Raw genomic sequence first — 19,747 nt, 5'->3', positions numbered from 1 at the left:
TCTCCCACCACCCCTGGCACAAACATGTACCTCATTGGCCCAGGATTACATTTCTGAGTGGTTGGTTCCTGAAAACCATTCTTTCCTTTGGCTGGGCAGGACACAATCAAATAAATAAACAACCACCTACAAGAAGACAGTATGCATATGAGCACCTGCATCAATGAATCATTGGTTGCTCAGAGGCAGAAAGTTAGGGACCTGTGAACTCCTGCTGCTATGGCACAGGCATGACAAGGGGCCGGGAGAGGTATGTTTTCATCAGAAGGAAGTGAGGTCAGCTCAGCTGGTCAGCCTGAAGGCTCTGCCGTCTTCAGTTCATAACACCTCCCTTCCGAGGCCCACGAGGATCCAGGTCTCAGTCTCCTCACCTGCAGCAGACAGTCATCCCCTCCCAACTGCCTGCCTCCAGGTGCGATGGCCAGGTTCTAAAGACTGCAGCTGGGACGCCTAATGTGGGGACTGCATTCCAAGGACAATGGTGGCTTTCTCCCCAGGCTCCCCTGTGCCAGGCGGTAAAAAGGTGATTGGGGCCTTTGACAGGCACAGCCCAGATCTGCATGGCTGTTGAGGTCCCCCAGCTGTGGCATGAGGTGGTCTTACTGTTTGCTCAAAGCTGTGGCAGTGGGGAGGGGTTTTTAGCCTTGAAGTAGTGGAAAGCACATAGGTCTCGGGTTCCATAGCAGCTCAGCAGCTTCTCAACTGACCAGCTGGGCACAGGCCCCTCCTGTTCTCTGATTCTCATTTTCCTTGCCTATAAAATTGCAAGACAGGACCGTTGCGAGGTCTAGGTGCAATAACAGGTGTGAAGGCACCTGATAAACAGGAAAGAGTGTCATCAATGCAAGCTGGTGTTTCACATTCTTTTTTTTCCCAATGGAAATCTGCCCAGAACAGGGGTCTCATGGCAGCTGGAAATGGCCCTCATGTGCCTCCTGACTAGAGCACGGTTCTCCATGGACACAACCCGCCAGGTCTGAGCTATAGCTGCAGGAAAATGACAGCACTGGGAGGAGAAGGCAGAGGTCCCATGGGCCCACAGACCCAAGGAGGCCAAGGTATAGGGAGCAGAGGCCAGGACATGTGGGCCCTTGAAGGGAAGGCTAATTGGAGAAAGCTTCCACAGGTGAGGGCTGGCAGGGATTCCTGAGCACCCTGGGCAAGCAGCAAGCAGCAAGGATAGTCTCTGCTCCAGCCCTGGCTGAGCCCTCCCCTGGGCCCCATTAACAGCAAGATTAGAGCAGCCGCTGGAGGAGCCAGGAAGGGACTCATCTTGGCTATAATAAGGAGCCTAGCCTCGCCTGCAGGCTCACATCGCACCCGTTCCTCCCACCACATCACAAATACCCATGAGTGAGCTGTGGCCACTGTTATAATGACTGTTTATTAGAGAGCAACTTCATTCTTACAAAGGAAAGAAATAGGGTCTGTTTCATGGGAATATATGTGGTCCCTACTTGGGCAACCCTGTGAACAGATACCGTGTTTCCCCGAAAATAAGACATCCTCCAAAAATAAGACCTAGCGCATGGAAAGATAAGACATCCCCTGAAAATAAGACCTAGCGCAACTTTGGGAGAAAAAATTAATATAAGACACTGTCTTATTTTCGGGGAAACAGGGTAGTAGGGTTACACCCTCCAGGGCCCCTCTATCCCAATCAGGAGGATACCAAATCCGCTTTCCACAAATATCCTCATGGGATACATGGGTCATAAATTAAGGCTGATGACCCACTGGATTCCAGGGTCCATGCGCACAAGGATGGGACCATGTTTTATTCATCTTTGTACCTTTAGCTTAGTTGCAAGTTCATAGTAGGTTAAAACATATGTGTTAAATGGATAAATGGGTGATAGATGACTAAATAAAAGCCTGACTTTTACAATGGCTAACACTTTGGAATTAGAACCAAAATGCTTAGGTTTGAATCCCAGTTCTACCACTGAATGCTGTGTGACTTGGGCAACTTATTTAAGCCCTTTGTGCCTCTGTTTCTCATGGGTAGAATAGGGATATTAATACCAGTATATACTGCTGTGAGGATTAAATGGTTTAGTACATGTAGGACAATGTCTGGCATTTCATAAGGGCTATGGGAGTGTTCACACTTACTAATGTTTGTCATAGACAATTCAGACAACCTTGGTGAGTTGGCGACTGGGGAAATTCATCACATCTACCTCAGAGAGGTGTTATTAAGATGAAAGGAGCTAATGATATGAAGATGAAATAGCAAAGGTGGAACTTCCCAAAGATCTATCAGATCAATGAGGTTGAAGGGAAGAGCAGAGGAAAGATCTAAGATCCAGAAGATTTAGCACTATTCATTAGAAATGAAAATTCTCGGGCCCCACTCAGACCTACTGGATCAGAAACACTGGGGAGGGGCTCAGAGATCTGCATCTTAACACCCTTCCAAGTGATTCTGGAGAAGCACTGGTCTGGTTCGCCATGGAGGTCTCTTCCTAGCTGAGGTCACGAAACCCATGCCAAGAAGAGAATGACAGGGGACAAGCATTCCTGCTCTAGAGTAGGACCCACTGGACCAGAATGTGGAGATGCCCATGGCAGCTTCCCCCAGGGCCTCTTTGAGGGGTAGGGATGGAGGTGGCATGGGGAGCCAGAGCTGGCACTCCGAATTACAATCTAATAGCTCACCGTGCTTCCCTTGCACACAGCGGCAAAGGTTACTGTGCAATTACGTGTCGCCACATACAAATGACAGAGCAGTTCCGGTTACTTTACCAATTACAGGGAAATTGCTCCCACTCTGCAGAGACTGGCACTCTGAAAAGCTCTATCATCTCCACGGAAAGGGGATTTTAAATGCTGTCAGCATCCTTTCTCCAGTAGTCACCCATGCTCCAGGGAGGAGCTACAAAGCAGCTACCTGAGAACCCCAGAAGTGTCTGGTGGTCTCTGCAAAGACTCTTCAGGAAGGGTGGAAGAAGGGGGCAGACCTGGAGGACCACAGGGACATCTCCTCTGGAGCCTTTTGCATCATCTCCTAACCCTATGCCCCGCTGACTCACGCATAAAAACCACCATCACCCTGACACCATGCCACTCCATCCTGAAGGTCAAGGGTGAAGAGGAAGCATGCAGACCTGATCCTGAAATCACGTCTCACCCCAGCTAGCATGGCCTCTGGGCTGGTTCCTGATGGCCCCTCTCCTTCCAAGTGGAGCTGTTTTGGCCCAACCTTGGTTGTCCCACCTTTGCAGAAACCCATAGTGAGTCCCTATTACGGAAAGGTCAGAAGTAGGCCAGAACTCAGTGGCCCAAAGGCAGTGCTAATGAGTTAGGGGTCACCAGGTCCATCCCCCTGTGGGCCAATTAGCTCAGTTCTGGGACACAGTCTCTTCCACAACCACAGGCTGCCCCTCATACCCCAGGCATCACTATTTACAAATATCCCAAACTAATCCACAGGAGACCAACAAGGTAAGCCAGCAGGTATAGATCATGCAGTGACTCCTCCAACCGAGAGGCAGCTGCCGACTGCTCTGGGCCAGCAGCAGCAGTTTCTGAGCCCAGAACAGAAAATTCAAAGTTGGACCTGATCCTCCCATTGCTCATGGGCAGCTCCTGGTCCAGCAGAGAGGAGTCCTGCCATAGGGGAGCAAGACAGCAATCCTGCCCTCCCTGAAGGCAAAAGTAGCATCCAGTCCCATGCACAGGAGTCCTGAGAACACCCCTTAGCCACCCCCAAAGCTGGAAGGCCAGACCATTAGACAGGGGGAGAAGGCCCCAGAGATTGGCCCAAGCTTACACACTAGTGCTTCAGTTAGGCCTATCCATCAAACTTTTGGTCTATTATGCTATCAGAACTCCTGTTTCTATAAGGGGTAACTGAAGCATTAAATGAAGTCAACACTATTTCCTGATCCGCTCTCATTAATTTGTTTAAAAACAATTAGGACAGATCTACTAACCACCAAGCAGTAGGTGAGGACCCAAAAATACAGAGATAAAATTACATCAGTTTCTCCTTTTTCCCAGACTGGGAGACAGACCTGGACCATGATCAGACACACATCAGTAACAGACCCGGTGCTGGGCATACAGAGGGCATGGCCCCCCATAGCCTGGGCACACTTCTGAGCGCTCTGCCCAGTACAGTGCATGGCCACTCTCCCACACATGGTGTTATTTCCCAAAAGGAAAATGACTCAGGATCTTAGAACCCAACAGCCCATTTACAGAAAAGGAAATTGAGGCCTAGAGAGTGAAATGATGTCCCTCTTACATTCCCCGGGAGTTATCAAGTTATGAGAAAATAAGTACCAGAACCCCAAATTCCCAGTCCACAAAGAAAAACTGATCTTATGAAGGTGATTCCACTTGGGTTGCAAGAAGGAGGCCCCAAAGAAACCTATTCCAGCATCAGGGGAACCCATTCTCAGGATCAGAGACTGCACAGAAGACTCATGCTTCCACTTCTTCCCCTGCCATCCAGGGGGAGTGCTTGAACTCCGTGACCTCTGTAAGGAACTAACTCTCCTTTTCTGAGGAGGCCCTCAGGGGCAATCGTGAGAACTGGCCTTCCTTCTTCCCTTCCTGGACCTTCCTGGAACTATCTGTCCCAAAGGAAAGTGAGAGATGAAGCTTTGAAAAGAAATACAGGTTGGAAGAATAAAGAGGAGGGAAGCCCACAAGGCACCTACAAGGCACCTGCTGACATGGACAAGAGAAGGTCTTTAGATTCTTCATGCTCAGTTGTCCTCAATTACTTCCTATTAATTAATTACATTACACACACACACACACACACACACACACACACACACACACACAGGAGCTGACCATCGTAGACCTCCGCTGGAAATGGGAACTCAGTGGGATTTCACTCTAAACAGAGATACTGATCAGATCAGTGGTGGTAGCTCATGTCTCTTCACAGACTCCAGTTGTAAGCTCTGCAGAACAGACAGATAATGATCACCCACTTATTAGGGCCACATCTCAAACATGACTGCTGACCTCTAGGTATTCATGAATGCAGGAGGCCTGATGCCCACAGGTGACCCTCCAGGGAAAGAGGCCAGCAGAGAGAGGCCTCAGAGAGGCAGGAGCATCTTGGGGAGGAGGCTCTCATCAGAAAGCCTCTTACTTCATAAAGCAGTCCAATGTGCTTGAGTACTAGTTTCTGTAGCAAAGAAAGAAATAAAATCAAACTATCCGGTCCCCTAATGTCTTTACTGCATAAACCTCCCTTTCCCTTTTATGAGTCTCCACCCTCCCCAAAGGTCTGCCCACAGCCCACCCTGACCCCACAGGTTGAACTCTCCTGAGAGCCGGGGGGATCATGAGGTTGGCCCTACACCCAGCTGTGAGCACAGCCACCGATGTGGAACATAGGAATGAGGCCTCCCTCACTTCATTACTAACACATTATCTCAGGAGGGTTCTCATCATGTCTTTTTCAATGAGATTGTAGGAAAATAAATGTGTACAGAGAAAGAGAGGGGAAGCCAGAAAAGCACAGCCACAATAGCCTAGCCCTGTGGTCGGCAAACTGTGGCTCGTGAGCCACATGCAGTTCTTTGGCCTCTTGAGTGTGGCTCTTCCACAAAATACCACAGCCTGGGCGAGTCTATTTTGAAGAAGTGGCGTTAGAAGAAGTTTAAATTTAAAAAATTTGGCTCTCAAAAGAAATTTCAATTGTTGTACTGTTTGATATTTGGCTCTGTTGACTATTGAGTTTGCTGACCACTGACCTAGACACACACTCCTAGAGGGGCTTCATGAAAAGTGTCTCAGGGACAGAAAACAATCCAACAAATTACCCCAATGTTCCCAAGAGGCACGTGCCTGGTTTCTAAGCATCACAAATATGGCCAATACCTATATACAGAAGGTCATGGTGCTTTAAGAGCTTCGTGTGTGTGTGTGTGTGTGTGTGTGTGTGTGTGTGTGTGTGTGTCGGAGGGGGAGGGGATTGGGGAGGGAAAACAGCCACTGAAGTAATGCATTTAACTATCCATCGAACAATGAAAGTGATTTGCTAAAAGCAACCCTTATTTTCATACTCATTTTGGCAATTCTATGTGTTTTGAAACTGTGGCCCAATCCCAACAGATACCTAATGGCCTTTCACTCATCACAATAATAACCTATCCTTCTAACAGGAAACTAATGCCATAGTTGAGCTGTTTACGCAGGGGAGGGGCATTCACCAAGCACACTCTCTGCAGGCCTGTCTGTAACCAACAGTGAGCTGAGGAGATAACCCCCCACCCCCACCTGCCCCTACAGGAGCTGCTGAGTGCAATCACAAAGCAGCTCCAACTCAGAATCCTGGGTTGATCCAATGACCTTCCGGTCCTCATCAGCTCAGCTGCGTAGAGCCCCATTCCCCACTCTGATGACCAGAGAGGGCCATGCCACCATGACTGGTGCAGTTGCCTGGCCAAGCAAAAGCATCAGGACCCAACTCCACTAGCCCAGTTCTGCGCATGGCCACCATGCTGGAACTAGTCCAGTGGCCAAGCCTGGACCACGGGCACTACCAGAGATGGCATTGGGAATAGTACCAAGTAAATCCAATTTGGGTGCTGCCCTTCTCCTTTGGTGCCTGAGCTTCAATGGTCCTCAGTGGCCTGCTGTCAAGGGCAAAGAAATCCCACACAGCCCATCAGTCCCAAGTTCCCACTCCCCTCCCAGTCTCCTGCAGACAACCTCGGCCGCCACTAGGCCTATAATTGGAGTGGGGCATGCCACGATGATTGAGTTTGTGTGTTTTCTGGCAGGCGCTGGGAAGTACTGGCCTGCTGGCCAAGCTGAATTATGGGGTAGGTCATTCCCTTGTTAGTGCGAATAAATTTTATTAGCCCCACTCTCGTCGCCGAGCATCTTCCCCTCTTGCTCCTCAGGCCCGTGTGTGAGTCTGGATAATGCTGCCTACATGTGGGATAAATAAGCTGAACAAATCCCATTATATTTTGGAACACTGACAGAGACACAGTAATGACACCCAGATCAGGGAAAGATTTGGCCTTTCTTATGCGTGGATGGCATGTGGGCCCCATCCACTAGGGGGCGGGGGGAGGGAAATGTAAATTTAGTGTCCGAAGGGACAACTCCCTACACTGTCTTTTCCCCTTCTCCACTAACTTTGTTAATGAAAAAAAGCAAGTGCCCTGAGCCCACGTCTGGTCATTTCCTTCTGTCTTGCAAAAACGAGGGGATGCTAAAGGCAACAGCAGGAAGAGTCTGGCCTGAAATGTGTTCTCTCCTTCAAATGCCTCAGCTTGGCATCCACCACATGTGCCCGATAGGAAGGGAGGCAAATGGGCACATTCCAGGCTTGAGATACTAAGCATGACATCTGGGTGAGGCACAGCCCAAATATCTCTAAATCAGCTACCAGTGGAGAAAAGATAGAAGTATGAAATCACAACAATATTAGCAAGTCCCTTTCTATCCCATCCCGTGCCTATTATAACCAAAGGGGAATATGCAGATGGTGCTATGAAGCTGTTTGAGTGTCCTACAGATAGAAGGTGCTCCGTGTCTGTTATGATTTATGAATGTCTATGTATTTGTCTTTCCATAGGAGTCTTGGCACTTTATTAAAGGGGATATTATTATATCACCTCCTTCTTGAAAATGATGTGTAATTCAAAGAAAAGGGGAAGCTGCTCTGAGCCCAGTGACATCTCAAGGGCTGGGACTGGCTCAGACCCAAGGTCCAAACTCAGACGAGGATCCAGGCCAAGACGCCACCCTGTGAAGATGGCTGGAATTGAAGGAAAGGTCCGAAAATGCAATTCTAGACTGTTGCTGATTGAATGTGAGGCTCAACTGCCAATTTGGGGAGAGATCACACACTGTGAGGGGTGTCTGCACATACATGTGTGCAAATGGGAGAGAGATCTCCTGTATTAGCTGCTGTGTGTGATGTGGGGGTGTGAGGGAGAATAAATTACAGACCTTACAGACCGAGAGAGCTAGAGGGAGCCTACAAGATGAGAGCACACAGTGTGAGTGCAAGTGAGACACTGAAACACAGCAGACAGACAGAAAGGAGAGGGAAGACAGACACCATGAGAAACTGAGTCAGTATTCAGACAGACGGAATGTGTGTATACACGTGAGTGTATTGTAGGTGTGCACACTCCCATGTCAGGGTTGATGAAGTAGATATCTTGGCATTAGGACACAGCACTGCACGGCCCACATCCTGACCCGCCACTCAGTAAACCCCACACTGAGGTCTCTTGGCAGTTCTCTGTGCTAGCATTCTGCATATAGGATTCCTGGGTCTTGACACTCTCCCGGATGACCCGATGGGCTCCTGGGTGGCATCATGGGAGGACACATCCAGCCAAGGAGACCAACCTCAAGCCCCTTCCTCTCATTCGGTCTAGGATACCACCCAGAGTGCAGCCACCATCCTGTACCCCAAAGCACCATGCGTACTTGACTGGCAGTAACTTTCACCGCAAATCCTGATGGCCAAACAGGAGGTGCTTTTTGCCTGGAAAGCTGTGGCAGAAGCCATATCCAGGGGAGAGGGGAAAGACTTGATTCCTAAAGCATCAGGCTGTGATAAGATAGCCCCCCAAATGCTAAACTGGAAGTCAGGAGTACAGGGGTCAGTAGGCTGTGAGGAGTAAGCAGTTGGGCTGATGTTAGAGGAGCTTGGTGATGTGTGCTCTCATAGGGACTTGAGCATGAAATAGGGCATGCATCCACCAACCAGATCTGAAATATCATGGCTGACATGTACACATAAGGAACTGTTTGACATTAAAATTGGGACTCAAAAGAACTGTTGGCCCAGAAAGGAACTCAAAAAATAAAAATAAAAGCTACATATAGCTGAAACTGGTTTGCTCAGTGGATAGAGCATCAGCCTGCGGACTGAAAGGTCCCAGGTTCGATTCCGGTCAAGGGCATGTACCTTGGTTGCGGGCACATCCCCAGTGGGGGTTGTGCAGAAGGCAGCTGATCAATGTTTCTCTCTCATTGATGTTTCTAACTCTCTATCTCTCTCCCTTCCTCTCTGTAAAAAAAATCAATAAAATATATTTTAAAAAAGAAAAAAAAAAGAAATAGGGCATGCATGTTTAGTGTGCCACAGTATGTGTATGTGTATGTGTGTGTGCACGCGCACACATGCATGTGCCTATGGCCGATGCAGTGGAGAGAGAAAGGCCTGGGGCAGCAGGAGGGGAAGTTCCTGGTCTGTGACAGGCCTGTGGCTGGGCAGAAAGAGAAACCTTGCTCAGAGCCATAAACAACAGGATACACCCATCTACTCAGAGCTGCCCTTCCTGCTGACAGGGAAAGAAAACACCCCAAGCAGACTGGCAGAGATGAGCACCCGGAGCCTGGGATGACCGTCTGCCCATTCTGGATGCTCACTCTCGTAGAGTTTCAGGATTTCAGGCGCCAGACGAACCTGAGTGACCATCCAGGCTGGGCCGGGGGTCAGCCTGAGTCCAGGAGAATGGCCTTATCCCCTCCCAGGGCCACTGTGCCTGAGAAACAATAAATTTAAGAGTCAGAGCACCCATGAATGGAGTTCTTCTCCTTCACTACTTCCTCACTGTCTGTCGGGCATGAACTGAAGCTTGGGGATCAGCATAAAGAGCTCAGTCCCTGTGCCTCTGTGCACCTGGTGGGACAGGCTGGGCTGTCAGGCAACCTCCAAACACAAACAGGCACTCGGCCTCACAGTGGTTTCCCACCATTAGAAAGGTGAGAGGCTCTTCTAGTTCTTGCAGTGTGGGGAGTCCCATAGGCACTTAATGCTCTAGTGCCCAGGGTTGTAAATGTCCTGCAATGCCCAGACAGTGAACTGTCCCACCCCGGGTGCCACTAGCACACAACAGAAACAGCGGTAGGAAAAGCAGCGGCTGAAAATTAGGATGGACAGCAGGGTCTAGTCTACCAATTACATGACTGAGACCAAAGGACGTGACTTCTCTGTTGCTCCATTTCCTCAACTGGAGAGGAAGGCTGCCCTTTCTACCATCCTGAACACTGCTGAGAGGATAAAGGAGGTGATGAACCCCTTTGTAAAGGTCAAGCACCATGCACACCCCTGCAGTGGGATTATCAGGCTGCCACTCTCTGCTCCCACTTACGGGGCTTGGCAGGTGGGAGGCAAAGATTCTGAATAAGAGTTTCTGCCCCCAAAGTCCTACATTTTCGGTTGGAAGGTCACTCTTAAGTTCAAGTCTTGAAGGGAAGATTAAGAAGCTGATTACTGCATCATCCAGCCTCAACTGCATGACAATCACTCACTCCCAGGACCACAGTCATTGTTCCCATCACATAGACCATAAGATGCTTGGGTGCATCTCAGTCTTGGACTCCTGGACACCAATATCATTTCATGATTCTTGGCATCCACCAGCTATGAGTACATGGCCAAAGGCCTAATAAATGCTTCATCCCCTCATCCATTCATTCATCCATTTGGAGTCTGAGGCTGGTTTTCTGTGAGGTTATCCCAGAAGGCTGGAAAAAGGTCAAGGAGGAACAGCCCCCCTCTAGGGGGGCATCCTAGAGTCCCCCTAGCCATGCCTGAGGGACTCTAGGATGCCCAGCCACGTAGTAAGCAATAACCTTAGCCCAGCCTGGCTGCCAATTCCAGATCAGGGATGTCAGAGGTCCCAAGAAAGCTCTGGGAGCTGTCAACTTGGCCTGTTTAGGGTCCTGCACTTGACAGAAGCTACAGGCTATGTATGGGCTCTTCATCCCAATGGTCCCCTACAGGACCAAGAAACCTGGGGATGCTTTCCCAGCCTCTACTCCCAACGCCCACTCAGGGATTTGCTTTGGCAGCAGGCATTGACATTCAAAGTGATAGTCCCACGAGGAGGCCCTGCCCTTAACTCTGAGGTGGGCTCAGCCAGCTTTGCTGATTCACCTACAATAAAAACAGGGAACTCTCTGGGCACCTGCAGAACGAGGCTCCAGCCTCACAGTCCATGGCTTCTCCCCCACCTGGTCCCCAGGCTGTGGCCCACCACACAGCTCCAAGAATGCGCCATGGCAGGGCAAGCCAAGTCACACAGGTATTCTCTCCCAGCTCCACCCATCATCCCTGAACATAATCAAGGGGCAGTGGAAACCCAGTGAGGGGCTGAGGGGGCCCAGAGCTTACACTGCTCCCTTCTCTGAGTTTTGGAGGCATGATTTCAGGGAAAGGAGTGTGGGTCCCAGGAAATGGGAGGAATCAGAAGAGCCTGAAGAACATCCCAGGGTACACATTCTAGCTTAGGGAACGCTAACAACAGGAGCACGGGGTTGTGGGGGGAGGAAAAGGAGGAAACAAACCACTACTCACACCCCCTTTGCAAGCTCTGAGTTGTGACTATGATAAAACCCATAGGAGACCCCGACCCTGCAAAACACAGGTCCTAAAAGCCAACCTCCTGGGCGATTTTTCTATTGCTGACCCGCCACAGGAGGAGGCCATCTTAGATGGGTTCCATTTTGCAAGTCTCAAGGGAATCTTGGACTGGGAGACAAAGAAACTCCAGAGTCCACCTGATCCCTGCCTCCGAGCAGGAGGGGAAAAGAGGAGGGACCTAACAGCTACGGGGATGGGTGGAGGGAAGGCTGTGTTGGCAACAATGTGCCCACAAGGGTTCCTCAGTGGGATGCTGGGGAGCCTGGCCTGGCTGGTGGCACGTGAAGCATGTGTGGTCTGAGCTGAGGCCAAATGAATTGCAGCTGAGAGCTCCAGAGCAGAGTAACCTGAGGATCGGCAAATCAAAAGAAACTGATACTGCGCGTTAAAAGCCGGCGTGACCTTTCAGACCGGCTGGGGAGACAGCCCAGCCCTGTGCGCAGTTTCTGGCCTCCTCCTTTCTGCTCTCAGCCCTGAACTTGCCTCTAACTTGAAAGAGCTAATTAAAGCCAAAGAAAAATCAAAAGCCTGTTATCTGGCTCCATTACTCCAGTCCTGGCATTAGCCTGTCTTGCAAAGCTGTTTCCCTCTGTTCTCTCTAAGGCCACCACGCAGTATTGGGACCTGCAGCTCTGCAGACATCCATGATGAACTTGACTTTTTATATTGTGGCAGGGAGCAAGGGTGGGGCACACTCCTGCCCATGGGCAGCCAGGCTGACCCCTGCAGCTGGCTTTACTCCCCAAATGACAGTTTAAGCAAGTTCTTTAGAAACGAACGTCTACAGGAAAAAAAAAAAAAGCCAACCCCTCTGACCTCAAAAGAACTAGTTTAGTAAGCACACAGCATAAACACACCATTTTCTAACTGAGGACATATGTGTGCATGCCCATGAAGGTATTTATTGTATGTGTGCACACACATGTTTGTACATATGTGTCCATATGGATATGTGCAAATGTGGTGCTAAGAGAGGAAAGAGGATTATCCTCAAGGGTCTGCCATTCTCCTGCAAGATGTATGACCTTGGACAATTCATTCACTTGGTTGGGCCTTGGAATGAAAGCTTAGACTATAGGATCTCTAAGCACTGTGTCCATGCCAACATTTTAATGCAGCTCCCGGGAACTATGTTTGAGTGTGTAATAAACTTATGCACAGCCCAGCATCTGGACTGTCATTCATTGCCTTCATTTGGGAGCAGTCCATGGCCCCCCAAATTCATAAGCCTGTTTTATAGACTCTCCTGTATGGGTTAGCTACTGACCCAAACCAGAGACTCTAAAGGATATGTCACCTACTAGTGCTCAGCAGATACAGAAGGGTCCCCTCGATTATCTGGCCTGTCAATGACTGTAAATTGTGGCTGCCTTCTTTGGCCCATAGTACCTCTCCTATTTCCTTTGTGACACTAGGGGTGTCCTGAATTTTAGGACCTCCAAGGAGAAATGGCATCTTTTAGCTTCAGTTCAGGCACCTGGAAAATTCACCACTAGAAAGCAGTCTAAGCCTAAATGTTAGGGCACCAAAGACCAAATTTTGCAGAGTTCTTCCTTTCTCCTCCCTCTCCTTTACCCTACCCCAAATTCCAATGAGTAGAAAAGCATGCTGGGTGGAGTGGATGCCAGTGCCCTCTGAGATCAGCTTGGCAAGTGGTATGAAGGGAAACGGAACTTTTACATAAACCCAAATGCATTTCCTAATATAGAATTCCACTATGGTTCGACTAAACATCAGGATTACATGCATGCAAATGCACACTTCCACCTGATGGGTGAACTTTCCTTTCCTCATTAAGATTACAAGATAGATTTTCTCCAACTAGGTTCATAACTTTTTAATGGGAACATAAAGAGAAAAATGGAAAGGAGGGTGATACGGGGCATAGGTGATGTCAATAGATGAGCCATCCAACTCAGTTGAAGAATGATTTAGAAAAAACATTGGACCATTGGAAAGGTGAACAGAAGTGGAGCCACAGAAAGTCACAAGTTTTGGGTCACAAGTGGGTGAGGCTGTGTCACCAGTTACTCCTATATCACATAGCAAGGCAACAGCCTGAGGTACGTATGGTCTGTCCCTCAGGCCCACAGGCCCCGCGACGGCCTGCTATACCAACTCTCCCTTCCCCTTTCCTCCAGTCCTCCCAGCACTGGGAGCTCTTCCTGAGCTTCCCCCTGTCTTTGTAGTCTCTTTTGTGGAGCCGTGGGCATTGAAGATGCTTAACAAATAACAGTTTTCTCAGCAAGTCCTGCTTTTCCTCTAGAGTGTGTTCACTGGACTCTCAACCCTACTCTGCTCTCATTGCTCATTTTCTAAAGATGTGTCAGGGACTGAGACCATAGCTATCCTGAAATTCCCCATCTATTTTAAATGCAGAATGACTGGCACAATTGCTCCCAGTGATGGTTTATTCTCAGCTCCCAGGAAAGTGATTTACTGGTGTGGTTGGTAAGAAAGTGGGCACACACCTTGTCCTACAGTACATGATAACTGGCCTTCAACCATGACTGGTGCATGTGACATGTAAGTAACATAATCCCCGCCTATCCCTAGCACTCCCTCCAACAACCAGTAAGCCAATGTTAGTAGAGAAAAGTGCCCTGATAGGAAATCTATTTATATCTTAACTCCAGCTCTGACTTTTATAAGCTCAGTTGCATAGTCACAGCATGTTTGAGCTGGTGAGGACCTGAGTCCAGTGAGACGCAGAGATGGAATATACCTGTCCCATCTGCTAAATGGCATGGGTGATTCAGACCCCTCAAAGGCCATAGGCTAGGGTCCTCCCTCCACACCTCATCATCCCAGCCCACGGGCCCTCCCTTGACTCACCGCGCTGCTGCAGGGGATGTCCTTCACCTTGAGCCAGGCCAGGTCCAGCGTGCCCTCGCCCCGGTAGCAGGACTGAAGCCGCTCCTTAATGCGGTCATTGATCTGCTTCAAGATGAAGATGCAGAGGGCCGACTCATCCAGGGATTTCATTTTCCTCTTCTGGCCCTTGGAGAAGACAGTGAAGAGGAGGTCGTCTTCCGGATGGACTCCCAGGGTCTGGGCGAGCACGGCCCCAGCTTTGGACAGGTAGGCAGCCTGAAGCAAGCGGTACTCCACGCCGCTGCGCTCACAGCCAATGGGCACCTCCACGTAGGAGTTGAAGGCAGTGTCCTCTTTGCAGAGCCTCACGAGCTTGGATGTATAAACCTGCTCCTTTGTGGTGGAGCCTGGGGGAGACACCATCTCAGGCTGAAGGGTCAAAAAGTAGACAAAGTTGCCGCTGCTGAAGCCATAGACGTAGTAGATGTCAAAGTCGGGGATGACAGTGAAGGTGTCCGAAGGGATCTTAATCATTGAGGCCACAAACTCATCGTGGAAGACATACGCAAACATGCCGTCCGCCTCTGAGTTCTTCGTCAACTTCCGGCTGGAGATGGTGGGGAAATACTCTGGCTTCCCGTCTACCGCCGTGGCAATGAAGAGCTTGTCGTCCAGGTTGCTGTAGGAGACGATCACTCCGAAGACAGAGCCGCTCTCGTTGACCCCCGACAGGTAGTGCTCCTTCTTGTGGAAGGGCTCCCCCAGCTTGAAGAGGTCCTCCAGCCGCAGAAGCTTGCAGATGCCCTGATACAGGCTCCCGCACGCAATCAGCCTGTTCTCCTTGTAGTCTATCAGGAGCATCTTGTTGACATTGTTGGTGGTGGTCAGCGGCTCATTGCACGTCTGGACGATGCGGGGTGGGTAACAATTGGGGTTGTCCTCGTCCGGCCCTGTCTGGTGGGTCACCAAGACCTTCAGGTCGCTGGAGAGCTTGTAGATCCGGTTGACGGCCCCCAGGTAAATGTGCCCTGTCCTCCTGTCCACCACCAGGTGGTTGAAGCCCTCCGCTGGCTCCCCGCGAAATGTGACAAAAGATCGCTTCTGCGATGGTGGGGGTGGCTGCCGGGGCAACAGAGTGGAGGAGCCCATCCCCACCATCAGGAGATGGGACAGCAGGCAAGTCCAGTTCCAGGGCATGGCTCTCATTTCAGAAGCGAGTCCTCGTGGCACAGTAGCACTGGCGAATCGTCCTCCTGGGCGGGCCAGGACTCAGGAGTGGAGGGTCCCTGTGAAGAAAAAGAAAAAGTGTGATGCTGGATGACAATGACAGCAACTCAGTTTCATCCCATACCTTGCCAGGGGGATCCTGCTCAAGCAGAAATAGAGAACTGTACTGGAAGAAGCTAGAGGCCAAAGGACATGGTTGCTATGGCTATAGTACAGCCACAGGAGGGCATTTCAGCAACAATGATAGTAAAAATAATAGTGATGCTAACAATGATAATAGTGATGATAATGATGAACAGCCATTGACTGCCAAGTGTCTGACTGTACCAAAACTATTCAGCACCTTCCAGAGACAAATCTTAATCTTCAACGTCAACTTAACAAAACTCTTGGTGCTACCCCTCCAGATCGTCTCTCCCCAGTTCTCTTCACCCAGAAGGCTGATCTGCATGAAGGTATATCTGTGGTCTCCTTGCCCTTGGGCTGGCGAGGTGCAGCCAGCGGGAAGCAGGGCAGAAGGCTGGAGGAAGGGGGAGAGGACAGGAGGAGCAGAGGTGGGCTGCAGGCACTTGCTGTGACCCTTGTCCACAGGTCACACACAGTGCCCTGGTCAGTCTCTCAACCCAGACTCTCTATCTCCAAGTTCAGAGAACCACCTGCTACCCACCCCTGTTTATCCTATAGGGACCTCACTATTTCCACCCCTACCACTGTCCTTCCTCTTAAGAGCCACACTTTTGCCAAGAGCCCCTGTATTAATCTTTTTATGAGCGAGTGAGTTTGCATGTACTATTTCTTGCCAGGACCCTGACTTGGAGACCTCTGAAGTCAGTGATATCATTAATCCCACTTTATAGCTTGGGAAAGTTACATAACTGGTGAAGCTAAAAGTGGTAGAGGTAGATCCAAACCTGTCTGTACAAGTCTATGGCAGATTCTCATCTTCACTACCAAACCATCTCCGGTTAGCCAGACACAGATGGGGATGTACCCTGGTTCCTGTTTATACACAGCACCATAGTTCAAACAACAGTGCCCATTGCCACCTGGCCCTCCAGGTCTGCACCTGCTGCAAGGGAAGCTGCTGCTGTGTCCCTCCCCCACAACCTGCTGGATGGACGGTGCATAAGCCCAAACTCTTCTCATTGTGGCAGTAGCCAGGTCCTCTGGATACATTGTCCGGCTCTGAGCCTCAATGTCCTTTTTTTAAAAAAATTATTTCTTTATTGATTAAGGTATCACATATTTGTCCTCAACCATCCATTCCAATCCACCACCACCCCCACTCATGCCCCCCCCCTATTGTCCTTGACCACTGGTTAGGCTCATCTGTTTGCACATAAGTCCTATGGTTGATCTCTCCCTTTTATCCCCACCCTCCCTCTGAGGGCCAACAGTCTGACCCATGGCTCCTTATTTCTGGGTCTGTTCTTGCTCATCAGTCTATGTTGTTCACCATTTCCCCTAGATGAGTGAGATCATGTCCTAATGGAAATATACTTATAAGAATCAAAAATGAGACAATGTCCTTTTAATGAGGCAAATCTTGGCTGCCTCCCACAGTGGGCCCTCCTTTGAAAGGTTTTCACTGAAGGGAGTGAACTGACGCTTTAAGTGGTCGTGCTGGATATAAATAAATAACTCCCCCTGGGACAAAACAGTTGTCCATCCTACCGCTCTCGTTGATGCCTACCTGAGATGCTTTCTGCATGTGAGCCCAGAGGACAGCTTCATATTGCTTATAGTTGGGGAGAAATCAGGGCAGGAATGGCCTACATCGTATGTAGGGGGTGTCTCAGCTTGTGGCCTTTGTGTTGTTCACACCCAAACATGTCAAAAATAAAGTCACAGAAAGAGGTAACTGTTGAGCAACAGAAACCCCTCCAGCAAAGAAAGAGCATGAGGTTAGATGAAAACCAAGAGAAGAAAGAAGGCAGGTTTCACATTGTTAGCTCAACTTCCAATGAAAACATAGGTCTTCCCAGAGAAGTATCAGAGGAGGACTCTGGCAGATGGTGTACCCCACAACTGACAGCAGTCCTGCATGTTGAGGCCTTCATTCATCCTCTCCATGTGGAAAATGCTCGCTCAGGGCACTGTGAGACATGCCAGACACCATGGAATCCAAGGACGACTGAGGCTGGACCAGGCACCCACCCCAGGAACCGTAATTACTCAGACGGTAAAGAGCTAAGTGATAGACCACAGAGTGCTTCGGCTGTTTGCATGAAGAAAGTGACTTCTAACATGGGGTGAGGGAGCATGGAGAAGGCTGTAGGAGGCCTTGGGGAGGGGGTGACATTTGGGCTGAGCCATGAACTTGGAAAGGACATGGCAGAGCTAGAAGGGAAAGACCTCCCTGGGGAGGGGCCGGCATAGCATATCAAACAGGATGTATTACAGGAAGGGTCTGTCTGGAGAACCTGGTTCCTGAGAATCAGATAGAAACAGGGCTAGAAAGAGAGAGCTACGAGCTTTGTAGGGAATGCCTGCAAGGCTGAGGCTGATGCATGGTATTAAGTAAAGACAGTTAAAGGAAAGAGCAAAGGCCCCTGAAAGGAGACTCCACACCCCTCTCCATGTAGTCTCTGCAGAAGGAACCGAGTTTGGAGCTGAGAGCTATGAGCTCCCTGAGGCAGGGAGGGCCTGCTTTGCTCATGAGTGTGCCCATAGCCCCAGACCAGCACCTGGCACACAGTGGAAGGCCGAGGACTGGCAGAAAGAGAGGCTGGAAGCAAGGAAGAATGTCACTGCCTGTGGATCATTTGCCACACCCCAGGCTCCATGCAAATGCTGGCACAGGGACTACCTTACCTTCTTTAGCATCACAGCTCTTCACTGGGGTCAATACTATTTTACCTGCTTCTCAGGTGAGGAACCTTCAGCTCTGCCAAGGCATATGGCTAATAAGTGACAGAGTTTGAATTCAAACCCAGGTTTGTATCACTGCATCTTTTTAGCAACACACAATTCCAGAGCCCAGCATACTGAGTACTTGGAAGACTGTTTTATTTCAGATAAATCCCCAAACACAGAAATCCAGGACATCAGCCAGGAGTACCTCCCTGGCGGCTCTGTAGGTGAAAAGGAAAGCTCCTGGGACCCCCAGGGCAGAACCTGGCAGGTAACACCGATCAGGTGGGTCCTGCTGTTTACCTCTAAAAGCACCAATGACGGGAAGCACCTGGCATACATAAGTGCTGAATAAATGATCATTGTTGTTGATGAGATTTAAATAACAGTAAAGGGATTAGGATTATGATAGTGAAATGGTACCTATGTACCATCTCAATGAGAATGCTGAGGAGTCCGGATGGTTCATATCAAATTGCCTGCACAGATCCAAGCATCAGAGAGAAATCTAGTTTTTGATCTGAAAGAGATAATCCAGTTTAATGATCCACAATCCCTGATCTTAGAGACAAGGGAGTTGAGATCCAGAGAAATGAATAACTTGCCAGAGGTCGCATAGTGAGGTCAAGGTGGGGTGGGCTCAGGTCCCTGGACCCCCATTCAGTGCTCCTCCCCTGACCCATGGCTTCTCTCCTAACTTTATCTGAACCCACTTTAGCATCTGCTCCCTGGCCTTTGGAGGAGCCAGCCCTTTGGGTGCCATCTGCTCTGCTGGCTCTCAGAACATTGCTGCCGACAACCAAATCACAGCAGGTCCAGGAGCCCTCGTTCCAGAGCTGGAGCAGGTGCAGGTCAGTGCTCAACACCAACCCTCAGAGAGGACTTTCGTAGTCCCTGTATCAGAAACTGCCAAGTACCCTAGAAAGTGTGCCTGCCACGCCCCTCCTTACTGTACCCGCGCACAGACCCACAAGCCAATCTGCAGTTCTCTGGTTGGTGAGAGGCGAGACGAGGAAGCCTGTAATTATGAATTTACTGAGCAGAAAGGTGCCAGGGCTCATTCTCCATCTTCTATTAGGCACTGAAATGAGACACAGTTCTGCATCTCAAACACTCACCGCCCTCATCTGATGCTGAAATCACTGCGCTTGAGAAGGTGGGGGACCCGCAGAAAATAATAATGTGTGCTAGGAAGAAGCAGCTGCTGGTCTGATACACCACGAAAGGGACTGATTAGGAAACAAACAGCAGAGACATAGAAGAGAAGGAAACAGGCTAGGATGTGGGCTCCAGCCTGCCTCCCTGGAGTCCCCATTGGGGATGACCCAGCCTGCGAGTTGTTTCCCGACCCAGCTCCAGGCCCCCTAGCAGAATGACCAGGCCCAGGCCCCAGTAGGCTGCTCCATCTCACCAAAGCTGGGGCTTCCAGGTGGTTTCCACTCCAGGACACCAATCCTCGTCAGTGGTGACCTGCCCTAG

General features: G+C 49.8%; 1 protein-coding gene across 3 annotated transcripts in view; it reads right to left on the bottom strand.

The window, feature by feature from the left end:
- PLXNA4 (plexin A4) overlaps positions 1-19,747 on the bottom strand; it is a 402,577-nt gene that overhangs the window by 327,439 nt on the left and 55,391 nt on the right. For all 3 annotated transcript variants that reach the window (XM_084897228.1, XM_084897227.1, XM_084897226.1), the window contains one exon: positions 14,210-15,474. In XM_084897228.1, coding sequence (XP_084753354.1) covers positions 14,210-15,394 — 1,185 coding nt within the window. In that variant the 5' untranslated portion in view covers positions 15,395-15,474. The remainder of the gene's footprint in view (positions 1-14,209; positions 15,475-19,747) is intronic.

This window comes from Pipistrellus hanaki (assembly GCF_964339955.1).
Source record: "Pipistrellus hanaki genome assembly, chromosome: 10".
Lineage (NCBI taxonomy): Eukaryota > Metazoa > Chordata > Mammalia > Chiroptera > Vespertilionidae > Pipistrellus > Pipistrellus hanaki.
This window is presented reverse-complemented; position numbering and strand designations above follow the sequence as displayed.